The sequence below is a fragment of the Pyrgilauda ruficollis genome, unplaced genomic scaffold, assembly GCF_017590135.1.
Source record: "Pyrgilauda ruficollis isolate IOZ18807 unplaced genomic scaffold, ASM1759013v1 scaffold23, whole genome shotgun sequence".
NCBI lineage: Eukaryota > Metazoa > Chordata > Aves > Passeriformes > Passeridae > Pyrgilauda > Pyrgilauda ruficollis.
The window spans coordinates 14139049-14156389 of NW_024522539.1; the positions used below are offsets into that span (position 1 = coordinate 14139049).

At 38.5% G+C, this 17341-nt stretch overlaps 1 protein-coding gene across 5 annotated transcripts in view; it reads left to right on the plus strand.

The window, feature by feature from the left end:
- TJP1 (tight junction protein 1) overlaps nucleotides 1-17341 on the plus strand; it is a 69712-nt gene that overhangs the window by 29343 nt on the left and 23028 nt on the right. For all 5 annotated transcript variants that reach the window (XM_041468726.1, XM_041468727.1, XM_041468728.1 and 2 more), the window contains exons 3-11: nucleotides 3528-3652; nucleotides 3868-3970; nucleotides 5394-5673; nucleotides 6232-6335; nucleotides 7223-7391; nucleotides 7749-7893; nucleotides 13533-13669; nucleotides 16126-16231; nucleotides 17062-17212. In XM_041468726.1, coding sequence (XP_041324660.1) covers nucleotides 3528-3652; nucleotides 3868-3970; nucleotides 5394-5673; nucleotides 6232-6335; nucleotides 7223-7391; nucleotides 7749-7893; nucleotides 13533-13669; nucleotides 16126-16231; nucleotides 17062-17212 — 1320 coding nt within the window. The remainder of the gene's footprint in view (nucleotides 1-3527; nucleotides 3653-3867; nucleotides 3971-5393; nucleotides 5674-6231; nucleotides 6336-7222; nucleotides 7392-7748; nucleotides 7894-13532; nucleotides 13670-16125; nucleotides 16232-17061; nucleotides 17213-17341) is intronic.

A 17341-nucleotide genomic window follows, 5' to 3' on the forward strand; every position in this document is an offset into this window, starting at 1 on the left:
AAAAAAGGCATAATGAAATGCTACAATATGGTGTACCTTGAACAAAATTTTAAGTAACTGGTAGGATCCAGAGATCTTGTTTTTTGTTGCACTTGCAGCAAAGTCAGAAGTTCTTTTATAGCATTGATGTGAAAGTAGGATTTGATTATAATTTTGGTTATGATCTTCTATGTGCCAAAATTCTGCCAGCTCTTCTGGTATGACTGTTTTGTTACCTGATTAAGTAGCTCTTAGTTAGGTGTTGAAAGCTGATGATATGTACTGCTAATAACTTCAATAGCATTAATTTAGTCAGTTAAAAACAGTTATTTCAATCTGCCAGATAACAAAACCAAACCCCTTATGCTAATATTAAACAAATATGTGCTTAGAATTATCCTTAACACAGGGAAGAGGTTTACTAGTGAATTCCAACACTACTCATTAGGAGGTTTTTTGGGAAGTAGAGGCTGGAATTTCCCACCAAGATGTTCTGTTGCCTTTCTTTACATCTTTCCAGTTTCCTGGACTGGACTGCTACTTAACTCTAAGAGATTGAGCCAGTCTCAGATACAGTTAAAGTTTATTAGGTAGCTACAGTTTATCTTTCATTGAGAGGTCTTCTGTGTTTATATACTTAATTGCAAAGTACTTGAAGGAGCAGCCATGCCCTTTGTATATCACAAGGTTTTTTCCTACTTGGAGCTAAGTTCTGTGTGTCTGTGGTAGATGTGTGTCCTTCCCCAAAGCACAGAAACCAGCTATGTACCTACCTTTTTGCCTGTCCCACACTGCATTTCCGTGGGAAGGTAGAATAGTACAGCTCTCTTTTTTTGTCTTTTTTTTTCTACAACATCTGACAGGTGAAGTTCTGATAGAAGGAATTTTTTAATGCAGTTTTACTTAAGGTACATGTTAGTATCTTGTATAATCTGTAGTGATCAACATCTTGCTATTTCCAGACACGTCTAGGAGCTAGGCTCAGTTTTCAGAGAGCAGTTCTGATAATCACTTGTCTCTCAAGATGATGGTAGAGGCAGCAGGATAAAATGGAAAGTAGGTAGGCTGATTTTTACTAGAAGGTTTCTTATGTGATGTCTTAAATTTTCAGAAGGATTTAGGATTTCATTTTTGAATTGGGAGTGTTTCTGAAGACCTTGATTTATCTTATTAGAAACTCTTTATCTGACTTGTAGGCCCTTTTAACTGCTGTCTCTGTGTGAGACTGCATTGTTTCAGGGCTTCTGGAAGAGAACATCAAAGTATGAAACGTAGTCATCTCCATACTGGTGATTTGATTTGGAGATCTACTTCTAAAAGTAGTATGGCAAGCAGCAAGATAAGGTTTACAGTGAGTTTCTGCTGTCCTTAGCCTGATGTTTGTATTCCTTACCATAAGTGGAGAATTCTAGAAATATTTTTGTTAATGGTGAAGGAAAGATAGAGAATGTTTAAATGAAGTTTGACATAAATGTCTTTATTATCTCTTTTCTCCCTTTCCTTCCCCATCCAAATACAGTACAAACTAAGTTCTGGTTTTTAAAATAATGGAAAACTAAAAGCAGGAGTGTCATGAGAGGAGAAATATTACTGTTTTGAAAGGGTTTTTAGTAACGTATTTGTGTAGGCTATTATATATTCTCTTTGACTTTAAAAAATAAAACTGAAAAAAACCATCAGCTCTGGCCATGAGTGGACACTTAAGATCCTCCTTCATGGCACCAAGTTTCATTTAATTCTTCCATCCCAGCCACGATTTCTGGTTGATCTATGTGGTATGTATTTTGAAAACAAGTCCATTCATACTCTAATGAATTAAAATGGATGTAAAAGAAGCAGTAAAGTGTGCCCTTCCCCAGTCCCCCACACTGAGATCAACTTCCTTCTTGGCAACAGTGTGGACTAACTGCTTCTGAGCAGTGAATCTCCAAATCGTTATTATCTGTTTTCTCCCTTTCCTTCCCCATCCAAATACAGTACAAACTAAGTTCTGGTTTTTAAAATAATGGAAAACTAAAAGCAGGAGTGTCATGAGAGGAGAAATATTACTGTTTTGAAAGGGTTTTTAGTAACGTATTTGTGTAGGCTATTATATATTCTCTTTGACTTTAAAAAATAAAACTGAAAAAAACCATCAGCTCTGGCCATGAGTGGACACTTAAGATCCTCCTTCATGGCACCAAGTTTCATTTAATTCTTCCATCCCAGCCACGATTTCTGGTTGATCTGTGTGGTATGTATTTTGAAAACAAGTCCATTCATACTCTAATGAATTAAAATGGATGTAAAAGAAGCAGTAAAGTGTGCCCTTCCCCAGTCCCCCACACTGAGATCAACTTCCTTCTTGGCAACAGTGTGGACTAACTGCTTCTGAGCAGTGAATCTCCAAATCTGTATTTTGGTACTGTTCATAGTCACTGCTTACAGGCACATCTGAAACCTCTTTTTATGAACTCTGTTTTGGGAGGAGATAGGAAACAGGTTGGTTTTGGGCAGTAATTAATGTCCAGAAAGCTGAACATCATGTGTCTTGCAGCCAGATGCAGACTGCCATGTTGCCTCTGCTGTCGCTGTAAGGTTATGAAACTCCTTGCTAAAGCTGGGTCATGTTTGTTAAAAAGTCAGAAAAAGAGATGGTGAAGTCTGCCAGCACGAAGTGTGTGCTCTGTGAAATAGAGGGGTGAGATTGACCCAAACCTGCTCTTTTCCGTCCAGTGACCGCATTTTGCGTAGTGGAAAATTGCAGAATAAATTCTTGAGTAAAATACAGCATTTAAATGGTAATATCCTCAAAATGTTTTCTGGGCAATGGTAAAAGAGCTAGATGGTTTGCAGATCAGTTATATTTAGAAAGCTTATTTGCCACCCTCGCTGCTTCCAGGCAGAAATGTAAGCATCATTGTTGTATCTTGAAATATCTAACAGGAATAACTTTTCAGAGGCATTGACCTTGCTGTAGTGGCAGGTCACCCTAGAGGGAAAAGACTGAAGCAAATTACTTTTGTTAAGATGCAGATGATTTGCAAGTGCTGACAAGGTTTTGATGTATTTAATGGTACAAGTGATCTTGGTATTATTCGTAAGAACTGAGCCTGAAGTCATACTACTGTGTGCTGCAGTCCTGTCAGTCCCTGAGCTAGTGAGGTCGAGCTGGGTAAATACCATAATGGGAAAACTCAAAGAAAGTGTTGCAGGAAGTGATATAGGGGTTTGAGTCAGAGTTGCAGCTCAGTGGAATGATTTGTTGTGCTTACTGAAGATTGAGGTCTTGCTGATGACCGCCTAAGGTCCAGGCCATAAAAATGAAAATAAGAGCTCTAATCTCTTGGAAGAGACTGGGTAGTTACTGCAAAACTCTGTATTCTAAAAGTGTTTATTTTTAATCTGTCTCCTGTTACTGGATTGCATAGCATTGATTGGTTCATTGATCCTGCCTTCTTTCAAAAACTTGTATTGATCTCATGGGATGTTTTTGTGTTTGGTGTGAGAATGCAAATTGTGACCATTAGATACTGGAAAGAAAAAATATTTCTCTTGTTACATTATAGGCCCCTGGATTTGGATTTGGTATTGCAATATCTGGAGGAAGAGATAATCCTCACTTTCAGAGTGGTGAGACATCAATAGTTATTTCTGATGTGCTGAAAGGAGGCCCAGCAGAAGGACTGCTACAGTAAGTGCCAAACTGTACCTGGATGCTGATTTGGGAGCATTCATCTTTGTCACTAATAGCTTAACCTCCCAGTTGTTTTGGTCTCAAGTTGTCTGTCTGTACCTGTTGGTGTAGTACGTTTTAACACTGGCAGTTTGCTTGGGGGCACCGATTCACCAATATTTTCTTCTTGGCATAAAGTATTTATACTGTGCCTTGTGATGTTTTTCATGTAGAGAAAATGACCGTGTTGCAATGGTTAATGGCGTTTCAATGGATAATGTCGAGCATGCGTTTGCTGTTCAGCAGCTGAGGAAAAGTGGGAAGAATGCCAAAATCGTAAGTGAATATCTTGAAGATTTGAAGTTCCATAGTCATAGAGCACAAGTGAAATAGTGTAATGTCTGCCATAAAATACAGGCATGATACAAGGTACTTGAATAACACCTGTGTGATGTTTCAGATTTAAGTGATAATAATTGTCTGTTTATCAAGTGGGTCACTCACAATGTTTTTCAAATGTGAATGATGATGGTTGCATAGTGTGGCAGGGGATAATTCAGACTCCTTTTCTTTATTGGTAAAGTTCTTTTCAGATTGCCAAATTGTGGCAAGTCAGCTTTGTTTAATATTTGTTTACTTTGTTGGATACACTTTTACTGAGTTTTTCAAAGGCTGGTGTATGCTAAAGGACAAGCTGTTCAGGCACTAACAGTTCTTTTTGTGCTCAGTAAACAGTTTGCCAAAATAAAGTATAATTACCTTAATTCCTATAATTTTGTAGGCTTATTCTAAGTGGTTGGTTTTTGAACTTTTGCAAAACAAAACAGGTCATCAGCAAAGGATAGTAATCCAGCTTTCTGTAGAAGTTTGGGGGTTATGTTACAAAAAAATAAAACAAAAAATGCACACTATTTAGAACTTACTAAATTAATAAAATCAGACTTCTAGTGCTTGTAGAAAAGCTTTTCTGCTGACACATTTTTAGTGCATTTATGTGCTTTAATGCAGTTGCAAAGAAAGTGTGATGTTTTGCATTTATAGATTTGGCAGCAGTTCTTTAAAGCTTACAGAAAGCAATGTGTGGCAGGCTATGCAGGGCTTTCAGTATCTTAAATATTTGGTGTGTAGATTTAAGTAAAAAAAAGTAATTAATGAAAACCATGGTAGAACTTGGTGTTGTTCTGTAATGCATAGCAAACAAATCTCTGAACAAGGCTGCCTCATATTCTGGAACCAGCTGTCTATGTTGTACAAACCAACTTTGAACTTCCCAGAGCGACTGCTCCCCTTCCTCCATGTCTTGCATAAACTTTTTTTTGGAAGACTGGGAGACTTCAAAGTTGAGGAGAATCACTGTCAGTACCATACTGAGTATGCACTAGATTACATGTTAGCAAAAAAGGGTTTTAGCAGTGCCAGTAACTGATTTTGTGGTTTTAAGCGAAGAGAGGACATTCAAATATGCAGCTCTGAAGGCAGAATATTGTATTGTGCTACAGAGGCTGTTGATTGTTACCCTTTTGCCACTTGTGCAATACTTGTGCAAAAACATTAAAAAGGACTAAAAACAGGTTTCTCATCTGTATTGATAACAATAATCCTGTATTAATGGGATATCATTTTATAATGGGGATGCAACAATTCGGAGCATTCACCAGTACATTCATGTTTTGAATGCTGAGATTAGCTTGGCTTCTGACATTTAGTAACACCATTAGCATTACACAGCCAGAGGCTGATTCCTGCTGTTGGGTTGTAGACTATCCGAAGGATGAAGAAAATTCAGATTCCAGTGACTCGGCCAGACCCTGAACCAGTGTCTGAAAACGAGGATGACAGCTACGATGAAGAGATCCGGGATCCGAGGAGCAGCCGCGGTGGTCCCAGTGCCAGCAGGAGGCACGAGAAGAGCTGGGTCAGAGATCGCAGCGCCAGCAGGGAGAGGAGCTTGTCTCCCAGGTCAGACAGGAGGTCTGTCACCTCCAGCCAGCCTGCAAAGCCCACCAAAGTCACACTGGTGAAATCTAGGAAAAATGAAGGTAATTTGTGTGTGCATCTCTTGCTAAAACTTCTGATTCGGAAAGGCCAGCTGCTTCACTCAGTGTTGTGTTAAAGGCTGTGTGGGCTGAATGAACAGTGCTGTTGCCAGTTTGCCCATTTTACCAGTAGCTGGCTCAAAACTTAAAAAGTTTGAGCTATTGTATTTCTGGTTTATTTTTCATATTCCAAAATCTGTGTGCTTAGTTAAGGGTAAAGTATTGTACAGTGTGAATAAATTCCAACTGCAGCCAATATCTGGTAGTCAGCAGCTACATACCTACGCTTTAGCTGGGTGTCTTGTTTGGAAGAGGAAAAATTGTTGGTAGCACTCAATTAAGCTGTTGAACAACAGCTCTGATTATAGGTGGTGTTAGAAAAAGAGACTGATACAATGGTAAAGCTATAACATACCCTGCTACAGCCCATTGTGTGCCAGGCTAACTCTCCTCTTTGTGTTGCCTGTGTAAACACTGTATAAAGCAGTGTTGTAAATATCCATATTCGTCCCTCTTTTCTACTATAACTTCATCAGTTTTTTTTTTTCTTTTATTATAAAGAGTATGGTCTGCGGTTGGCAAGTCACATATTTGTGAAAGAAATATCACAGGACAGCCTGGCAGCAAGAGATGGCAATATCCAGGAAGGAGATGTTGTACTGAAGGTACAGTGTATGGTGGTGATGATTGTTCAAAGGCAAAACTCACTGATGCTCTGCCTAGAATTGGCTATGTCAGTAACATGATTATAGTTAATAGAAGGTGTATCACTTTTCATTAAATTATTTCAAAGATCAGATTTAATATGAATCAACTTCCCTAAGGAAACTAAAATTACTAAGCCCTTTTGGTATTATTCCCAGAGTGTTATTCAGACAGATAGTGCCTACTGTAGATACATGATAAAGACTATTGGAAAAGGTATGAAGCTTTTCTTAGTTATAAGTAAAATGTAGTGGAACTGTGCTATTGTGCAACACTAAAACTTGCCTTCAGGTTAATTTTTTTGTTTGGTTGGGTTTTTTTAGAAATAAATATACCCAAGGGTTAATTTTTTGTGCCCTGTCCCTGGCAGTGTCCAAGGCAAGTGGATTGGGCTTTAAGCATCCTGGTCTAGTGGGAGGTGTCCCTGCCCATGCCAAGGTGGTTGGAACTGGATGATCTTTGTGGTCCCTTCCAACTGAGGCTATTCTATGATTGTAATTCATATTAACAATTTTTATTTTGAGATAGTGCTGTGGATGTGTTGGTGCAGACAAATGGACTGTTCTTTGCTCTGTTGAGTAAAGCAGTGATGGTTCAAAAAACATAACTAATCGTTTACAAGTTCTGTATTAGTGCTAGAAGCTTTGACTTTGAAAGTTGAAAATAATTTTTTATATTATGCAATATTTTGGATGAGCCCAATGGTCTTCCACTGTATTATGGTAATTTGATAAGTATTTTAACTACTTCTAAATATCATCAGATAGAACACTTCCCTTTTTGATGGAGATTCGCTGGGGTTTTTTTAGTAAGTTTATATCTGTTCTTTTTTCCTGCTCTATTCCAGATAAACGGCACAGTGACGGAAAATATGTCCTTAGCAGATGCCAAAACATTAATAGAAAGGTCAAAAGGCAAATTGAAGATGGTTGTTCAGCGAGATGAACGAGCCACACTGTTGAATGTCCCTGATCTTTCTGACAGTATTCATTCTGCTAATGCTTCAGAAAGAGATGGTGAGTATAAAAACTTGATTTCTAAAGCGGAAAGAACTCCCTATGTTGTCGAGATGTGAAATACCTAAGTGGGATGAGAGGGTGGGGAGGAGAAGAGTTAGGAGTAAGATTGTAATATGGGTAAATTTTTGTTAGAATGTGATTGAAATTCACTCCTTCAAAAACTGTGGAGGAAAATATACAGTCCCTGTTCTTGTGGCTGTTCTTACAGGAATACTAAGTTTGTTTTTGTGTAATAATAACCATAGACTTAACATCGTCATGAAAATTCTCTGCAAAAGCTTATTCCCATTTAAGCAGGTCATGCCACCATTTAAATTACAATCATTTCATGAAAAAACAACTTTTATTTAACAGACATTTCAGAAATTCAGTCGCTGGCATCAGATCATTCCAACCGATCACATGACAGGCCCCGCCGCAGTCGTTCACGATCTCCTGACCAGAGGTCAGAGCCTTCAGACCATTCCAGACATTCTCCACAGCAGCCCAGCAACGGCAGGTGATGGCAGCATTGTATTATTTTTAAATCAACTATTTAATGTAACATATAAGTTGTAGGAGTGCTTGGATTTATATGGTAATAAGTGTGAAGCAGACCTATGGAGGCAATAATATGACATTCTTTGTTTCAAATAATGCAGATAATAATGATCTGAATATTTTAGACTTGAGGAGAAAGTGAACCTTTCTTTAGTGTTACATCTTTTTTAAACATAATCATAGAGCATGGTTGTATGAATGACAATGTAAGTTTGATAGCAATATGTTACTGAATGATGTGTAGTTGTATTTTGGTTTTAGAAAGCAGTTAGCTGCAAGTAGATTTGAGATGACCTGTAGCACAGTTCCTGTTGCATGTCCAGCCTGGGTAAACTTGCTGAAATATTGCTTTGTTTAGGCACGGGGTTATCTTATATTTCTGAATACATTTAGTTCCTGCAAAACAAGGTGTATCTCACAGCAGGTTTAGCTTTTACACTCTATTTTTAATATTTGAACTTGGTAATGGAACATTGGTTATAATTCTTCATTACATAAGTCTAATTTTATATTAATTCAGAGACAAGTAATGTACTGTATGGTTTGGAATTTTTTCTCCTGAAATCTGAAACTTTAGTCCTGAATAACAAATCTGCCCAGTTTTGCATTTGAACAGTTTGGAAACAGACATTCTAATTTACTGAAATAGCATTTCAGTGTTGGATTTCAAATTCTATTAAATATTTGAAAGAGAAGAGTTTCTCTTTTGACTGCTCATAATATGATGGAGCAGAAATTAGATTTGATCTGTGCAGATGTCTAATTCGGAGCCTCTATTTGAAGATTTTTAGATGCCGTTCAAAAACTCTGAAAAAACAAATTGCAGCTGGCCATTTCATTAAAGATATGCCTGATTGCTTATGAATAAAATTGGTTTGCCCAAGGGGAAAATAACACCTTCGAGGCTTTTACGATATATAACTAAAGAGGGAGATTGTACCTGCATGTACCCCTGCTTGGGGTTATGGGTTACAGACGTTTTTGCTTCTCTTATGTGTGCATTGTTCAAGTCATGAAAGCTTGTTTCCAAGCAGGAACCACATTCATGGAAAACACTTAAAAACAGGGTCCCAGAGGCAGGGCTTTGATTGAGAAGGTTGTGAGATCTCTGTCCTATTTGAAAACTGTTTCTTGACATGCATTTCTAGTGCAGACTGATAAGGCTTGTGGAGGGAGGAACAAAAAAAAAATCTATCAGAACTGTAAATGTGACTGACTTAGCCTGGTGTCAGTGCTTTCCTGTCCTATTGCAGTGCTTAGGTAGATGGTCACTTCCTCCCTGTAGACCAAACTGTTGGAAGAATCAAATCTTCCCCAAGAGGGAACTTTGAAGTTATCTCAACTCTGAATGCATCCGTTATATCTTCTGTATGAGCAAGAGCTCCTTTGGCATGGCTTGACTTCCTTTGCGCCATGTCCTTTCAAGATCAGAAAATCTGGGCCCTGAGCCATGTAAGGAAAAACATGTTGAGAGCAACTTCTCTTTGAAATGGTTGTTTGTGCAAATTTAAATCTACTGTAAGATCAAATTAGTTGGTAACTACTTATTCTTTTTTGAATTTGGGAAATCTGGAGGAAGAAAAAGTCTTGAGAATGGGCTGAGGAAGAAATGTGCGAAAAGTCTTCCAGCTAAGCTTAAGGAGGTTGTTAAAAATGTATTGAAGATAATGAGTCTTTATTTAGCCACTGTTCTGCCAAGTGTTTGTATGTTAATGAGGAGGGAAGTTCCAGGGGAATCCTCTTAGTCCTTTCATACAAGCTTGAGCACAGACTGACATTTCTTCGTTGGCACCAGAGTACAGAAATCTGCTAACATATCTGCCTCAGTATTGCTTTGGGGTCTGATGGGGTCTTTGGTGTTGTCCACCTTTCAGTATTCCTCACTGATATGTACATCAGGCTGCTTGAAATGTTCCTGGATATAGGGTTTCCAGAACAATTGCTGTGTGATCATTCTGTAAAGCATTAAGTAGTGATTTATTTTTCTTTAGACTAAACAAAGTTCACAGATGTCTCTAGAACAGTCTTGTAAAAACTCAAATTCTAAAACATTTTTCTTACTAACAGAAAGGGCTAATTTTGCTTTGTATCATCTACGAAGAGTTGTACTTAAAAAGTTAGAATGAGCAAAAGAGATCTCTGCAGCTAAGCTGGAGACTACCTCAGGAAAAGTGTCACATATCCTTTCTTAGCTGTGTGGTCTTACTGCTGGCACTAAGAAGCTGTTGAGCTGGGTAAGCTTTCGGTGTGACCCATCCTAAAGATTGGCATTTAGAGCCAGGTGCTGCCAAATCTCCCAGATGATATCTCTGGGCTGCCCTTTACTAATTGAAAGAATTCCTGCTTGGGAACTCTGTCTGCTATGCTGACTTCCTCACCTAGATGTTGGAATGGCAAAAACATCCTCTGATGTGTTTAACACTTCAGCCTCAGTAAGAAAGATTTGGTAACTTGAAGAAATCACTGTCGAGATCATCATTATTTGTGGAAGGATGAAGCTGACTTCTGTAATACCATTGTCAATTTATATGTAGGGTGAGAGATTGGTTCTGTTCATTTTCAAAACAAGATGAAAAACCAGAATATAAGATAAAAATCAGCCCTATTTTCAATGTCTTTAGGAAGATGCGACTTTGCTCTTACTCTTCTTATGCTAAATAGCTTGAAATGTGCTAAAAATACACTTGGGAAGAGCCTGCAAGTTCGTGTTTTCCATAATTTTCTGTAGACACAAACATTGTGTGTTGCAGGTCATCTCTTGTTCTGCAGTAGTAGCGCTAATGTGTAGCTGATTGTGTTTTGTAATTTTAAAATGTTTCTGGTAAGCACACTTTGAAAAAATGTCAGGGAGAGGAAGTGAGGTAAAGGGGGCCCTGACACAGCACAGATGTTAAACAATAGTGTCACAGTGCACACAGGGAACAACACTTTTGTCTCTTGGGAAGTGCAGCTGTCAGTTTTTAATGAGTTTCCCTCACCTGGAACCAGTGGTGGCATCAAGTTGTTCCCTATATCATCTTGTAATGTGAAATATTCAGGGCTTACTGGACAGTTTAAGTAAAGTCAAGGAGCAAAACCTACTCCTCTGCTTTTCTGATGTTTCCTTTTTGTTCTATCAGCTTTTTCCCATTTAAAATTTCATGTCTCAGGTAGAGTAGACCTGACCTTTTGCAGGTTTTTGAGTTGGCAGGGTGTATTTGCCTGCACACAGAGCAGCAGCCCAGGAGCCTGTGGCTTCAGATCTCACCTGACTATTTTGTGCTGTGCCCTCAGTGTCTGTATTTTAGTTACTGTTCTTGAGAGCTTCCACATTTGCATTCTCCTGATGCGTACAGGAATCAAAGCAGCATAAAATTACACTGGGTTTGGACTGTGTAGGAGAAATGTAAAATAAATTTGTCTTTGTTTAGTAACTATAGTATTTTTTGCCTACTTTTTAAAGCAAAACCGATATTCTTGCTTTGGAATAATGCTCCTTTTAAATGTTATGAGATGCTTGGAAACAGGTAGAGAGGGCTCATGGGGAAATTTACTGTGATGTCTGATTAACTGGTGCTCATTATCCAGAAATCTTAGGGGAGTAGAATTAGTTGCAGCTTACAACATTACAGAACTTTTTTGTTTCTAGGACACTTAGCATGCATTTAAATGGCTAAATATATTTATCTGTTTTTAATAAACCAGGAACTATTTTCAAGGGAGCAACCAGTCCAGTCATGTGTTAGTCTGGTACTGTCTAGCTTATGCACCTAAACTGGAAATCCAAAAGAAGAATAAAAACACCTCTTGCAGTGATGTTTGGGAATGAAGTAGAAGGGTAAATGCTTACTTTTAATTTTGTTAGACATATTGGTTTTAGCATCCTTTTAATCAACTGTGGGAGCCTCCAAAAGGGAGTCTATCTGGATAAAAAGAGGCATGAATAGGGATTTTAAATAAGCTACTGTGCCTGTTTTTATCAATGACTTAGAACAAGATGGTTGTTTATAACGCAAGAGTGCTTCTCTTCACAGTTTGTTGTAGTGATTGGAGTACTTTCCTGTATTCTGTTTAGCTGCCTTCAGGCACATGGTTTCAAAACTGGCAGAGGAATGCACTGAGAAGTTGTAGTATGTCTTGGCTGAATAGCTAAGTGTTGTTTCTCATATTTTAGACTTCATTTTGCTTCAGGAAAGCACATTCTACTTGTGTTTCAGTTCTTGTAATGTCTTTTATTCTTTACTGTGTGTCTTGGATGAGCAGACTTGCTGGAATCTGTTTTCTGAAGTCATGTTTCTGACTCTTGAAGTATTATTTCTGATGAGGATCTTAACAGTCTTAACTCTGAATGGGGATTTGATCCATTTGTGCTTCATGGGCAGTGATGCTCATAATTGCCCAGTAGCACCATCTAGCTGTTAGTAGTGCAGAGCTTCTCTCTTTTTTCCCTCCAGTACAGACTTCTTCTATATGAGAGTAGATGGGTTTGCACCTACTGACCAAGCCATTGTTATTCTTGAGAAAATACCTTTTCCCCCTTTTCTTGTCAAGTCAGTCTGGTATTATATGAAGGGCTGCTATTTGTGTCTGTCTTATTTCAAATATTCTTTAAATCCTTGCTTATTTGCCAACTCCCAGGAAGAAAACTTTATTTTTCTAGTTCATTATTAATATTCATCTGTTCCAACCCTATTAAATTATTTAGTGTTCATCAGATAGCGGTGTAGTGGTTAACATTTCAACAGGCAGCACATGTTCAGTTCTGCTGTAGTACAGCTGGTGGCTGTAGCTCAGTGCAACAATACAAGAATACCTGATCTTTTGAACTCAAGGAGCAGAAATTACATTCTGTAGAATTTTCCTCGCTTTCATCATTTAAAAACAAGAACTTACTTTAACTTGTCTGAAATTCCTTCAGTTTGTGCTCCAAGTCTGTGTAAGAAGTGCATAAGAAGCAACAAATTGTCTTTTGACTAAAATGTGTGGATGAGAAGCACTCCTCTCTTGTCATAGCTGGGAATTGAAGGCCTTATCCTCTGAGGAGATGAAAAATGGGGAACATATTACATGGGCCTTGGCAGGGCTTGGCAAGGAAAAAAGGTGCCACACCAGCAGCACTTGTGTTTCAGGGCAGCTGACACACAGAGGAGCAGATAAATTAGCTTGATCACAGGAAAGCCTAAGAATTAACTCTAAGAATCCATGATTTCTGTAGGAAGGGGTGAGGTAAAGACTATTGTAATGGATTTTCCTCCTTTCTTCCCTTTGCTTCTCAATTCTTTATGTATCTATCAATATACAGCATGTGTGTGTGACCTGTGTGCTTGAAGCAGAGAGCTTGAAGGTTTAGAGTCTGTGTCCCATGTGCTGCTGCTCTCTTCACTGCCATGACTAGGGAGTCCTTTGTTAATGAGCTATTAGGGACAAAACACCAGGATTTAGAAATGGTGGTAAAAACTATTAATAATGTGTTCTTCTAAGAACAACACCTTCCTAAATAGTAATGGTGATCCCTTACCCTCAACCTGATGAATGAAAGTGTTTATTCTTTGGTCTTAGTAGACTGAGGTGGTAGAAGCAGTTCTGTCTGCAGAGTGGAATCTTTTTTTTCTAATATAGTCATCGAAGCAGAGAAGATGAGAGAATAACTAAACCAGGAGCTGTCTCTACACCTGTAAAGAATGCAGATGATATTTCTAAAGCTGTGGAAGAGGTGACAGTTGAAAGAACTGAAAAACAAACTCCACCACTCCCAGGTAACAATATTAAAATATGTTAATTATGTATGTTGTTGAGAGTGGATGAACAGTAAAGACTTGATGCTCTTGCATGTTTGTGGAATGACTTTCAAGTCTTAAAACAGACCATTTCCTGATTATTTTTATTTCCGGATACAAACAGTCTTTGTAACCTTAATCTCATTTATATCTTAAGAGTTTTGGTACTGACAACCTAAGTTGTGGGGTCTGTCTTTATATAGGGGTCAGATTTCAGTGTTTAGGGTTGTAGTTACAGGTGATGGTTGTAAAGAGTTTTGTACTGATTTCTCAGACAAGGTTAAAATCTGTCATTTCTTTTCTGAGTGTTCAGCAGTAAATGTGTTCTTATGGGTTACTGTAGCAGACTATATTTGTAACAGCCATGTATTTAAGCCTGTTTAGAGCTACTGTTCCCAAGATAAACTCAAAACACTCCAAAGTGCTTTGTTCATGTAGCACTTAACTGCAGTCAAGGACAAAGAAGTTAACAGGTTAACAAATGCAGTACAGCTAATCAAACCAGAACAAAATCTCTTTCCTTTTTCCCAAAAGGAAAGGGTAAGCTAAATGGCAGCAGATAAAAGCCAGATGGTGTAAAAAAGGGAAAAAAACCAAAACCAAACAAAACAAAGATGATACAGGACAGTGTTCCGGGCAGGCTGGCACTTACAAGATTTTTGTTTACAGAATGAGGCACTTCAGTGAAATTGCAAGTGGAGAAGGGAGCTGTGCAGATGGTTTAGAGGGAGCTGTTACAGAAGGGCTGGGTGCAATGAGAGAAGGCACATTCAAGCTTGAAAATATTTGAGGACCTAAGGGATGAGCAGTGACACTTCTGCATGTAGTAGTCAGTAGATTAGTGAAGAGCTGGAAGGGTTCTGGTGTTGATAGACTCTGAAAGATCTTGAAAATAAGAACAGTAGGTTTTCTGATACAACAGCCATTATTAAAAAGAAGGTCATAAGAGGGACCTTTTACAGCACTGTCATGAAGAGAGGCAAATAAAGTAATTTATATTTGTCAAGATAGAAAAGGATGTGGTAGTGAGATTAGAAAGATGAATTCTACATTTGTGTAAGATACTGAAGATTAATAATTGGCATAATACCAATCCAGCCAGATAGGTGACCCTTAAGATGGTTCTTAATCCAAAATAATGTGCTGATAATTGGTCTGAGGGACTAGCAAACCAGTGATAAATAGTGTGGGGGTTTTGTTGGTTGGTGGGAAAGGACAAGTGTTCTATTCTTGCATGAATGGGAAGAGGCACATGGAAATACTTCGTTTGGGTGGGAGGAGTTGTAGGCCAGTACATAAAGCTAATATTTACATTAATGCCTGTAGATAAAATTCACTTGCCCAAGAGAAACTGAGATAAAAAGGTGTAGCAAATGGCGTAATCCTTTAACAGCCTCACAAAAGCTCTAGGGGAATGAGGATCCTTCCAAGACTGTAATGAAAATGTTAGAGAAGTGGTTGGCAGAATCTGTGATAGTTTGCTGCTTAGACTAGGCGCAAGGGCAAGTTGACTGTCACAGTTGATTGTGTCAAAGAAGGGTGGGAGGAATCATCAGAGGCTTAGCCTAGGAAAGGTTCATTAGAGACTTAAAGGAAAATACTGTGTTAGTGTATGGGAAGGACCAGAGTCACACTAGAAAAAGGCATAATTACCCAATTGTTGCCTGAAATTCCCAATTTCAAACTAGTCTGTTCAGTTATTTGAAAGGAAGATGGTGCAGTTGTTGGTAAGATCAGGAATATTAGACTAGTCCAAAGTCAGCCTTGTTTGAAATCAAATTTTTTCCTGTGTGCAAAAATGAGCCTATAAATCCTTGTAACACAACCAAGCCTTTATCAGAGAAGAGCCCCTACTAGTGCTCATAGCTGAGGGAAGCCTGCAGTGGCAGTTTCCTCACAGGAACTCCAGAGAAGCTCTGCAGCAAAGCCATAGTAAGTACATAGCTCTGAGGACCACCTGAGCTGGACCTGAGGCATGTATGGTAGAGTGAGGTCTTACGGCATTTTCATTTCAAAAATTCAATTCTTGACTGAAGAGAACCAATGGAAAACCAATATGTTAGGTCAGGAAAATCAAGGTTAGAAACAGAAGGATTGAAAGTGGTCTGGGGAGCATGAAGCCTTCTCGTTCTCCTCCTTTTGAAGTATTCAGAGTACTTAATGAAGTGCAAAGGAGGTTTGGGAATATTTACTGAAGTAGTCATTAGGCCAGTAATCACACTGCTCTGGATGGCAAGGTGAGAGTGTGATCTGTTGTGAGTTTTCTCTCATCACTCATGATGAAACTGTCTTCTGTTGTGACTTTTCTAGTATTTTACTTCTAGGTGGGGTAGACGGAAAGCTATTGAAGAAGTCACTAACTAAGTATTAACTAAGTTAAACTTCACATTGTCATCTTTAAATGACCAAATGGGAAATCTTTGGTGTTTTCATAGAACCAAAGCCAGTGTATGCACAAGGAGGTCAGCCGGACGTGGATTTACCAGTCAGTCCATCTGATGGTCCTTTACCCAATTCAACCCATGAAGATGGAATGCTTCGGTAACGTATCTCTGAACTCTGTTTGAACCTGCCTGCTTCTTAAGCAAATCAAAGTTTTATCCAGGGCAGTCAATAATCTCTCTTTGTGCTCTGATATCATGTCTAGTATTCTGTCCTGACCCTTCTGTTCACAAATAATAGGATGAAGACATGAGATTTATTTCTGAGCCTTGTAGGCATTTACACTGTGTTATATACCATTTTAGAGTCGATTCATTTCTATGGAAATGACCCCTTAAAATAATCAACAGGTGTAAAGGATTTGCTGGGTTTGTCTCTCCCTGGGCACTCTCACTCCTCCTTTCCTGTCCTTATCTCCAAAGAGAGGAAAGTTACTATAGTATATTCTTTACCTTTCATAGTAATTGGAGAGCAGTGAGTAAAGGTTACTGCAGAATTGTGCAATGTCCCAGCATGGAAATAAGTCCCCCTTCAACTGGGATCTCCTTTATGGGCATTAGTGTACTTGAGAATAGATTCTAGTTTGGTTTGACCTCAAATTCATCTTGATCTCTTCAGAGCCAAAATAGATCTGTATGCCAGCACAGCTCTTTAAAATGAAGAATGTTTTTGGAAGAGTGTCAGTGTCTCACATAAACACTATGAGTGTAAGACAAACAAACCATACTAAACATATACATGCAGGTGGGTTTTTTGGAGTGCTGCTGTTGAGCATGTTGTAATGCTGCAGTTGGTAAGCAGTTTATGGTATGTATAGCAAAATATCCACTAATTGACTAACAAGCAGATTACTTCTTTGCATGTTTTCAAATTTGTCAGGATATTTTGAGCTATTACACCAGTAAGTGGAATATTTTCTAAATTTCTAGGCCAAGCATGAAACTGGTAAAATTCAGAAAAGGAGATAGTGTGGGCTTGCGACTAGCAGGTGGCAACGATGTTGGCATATTTGTAGCTGGTGTTCTGGAAGACAGCCCTGCAGCAAAAGAAGGATTAGAGGAAGGGGACCAGATTCTCAGGGTATGTCAAAACTGTTAACATTACAAATGTTTTGTTGTACCAAAGTAGGTTTTCTTTTCTGTAGGATTGAATATTTTGCCTTCATAGTTCATAAACTGTTTTTTCTGTATGTTAGATGATGTTCTAGGA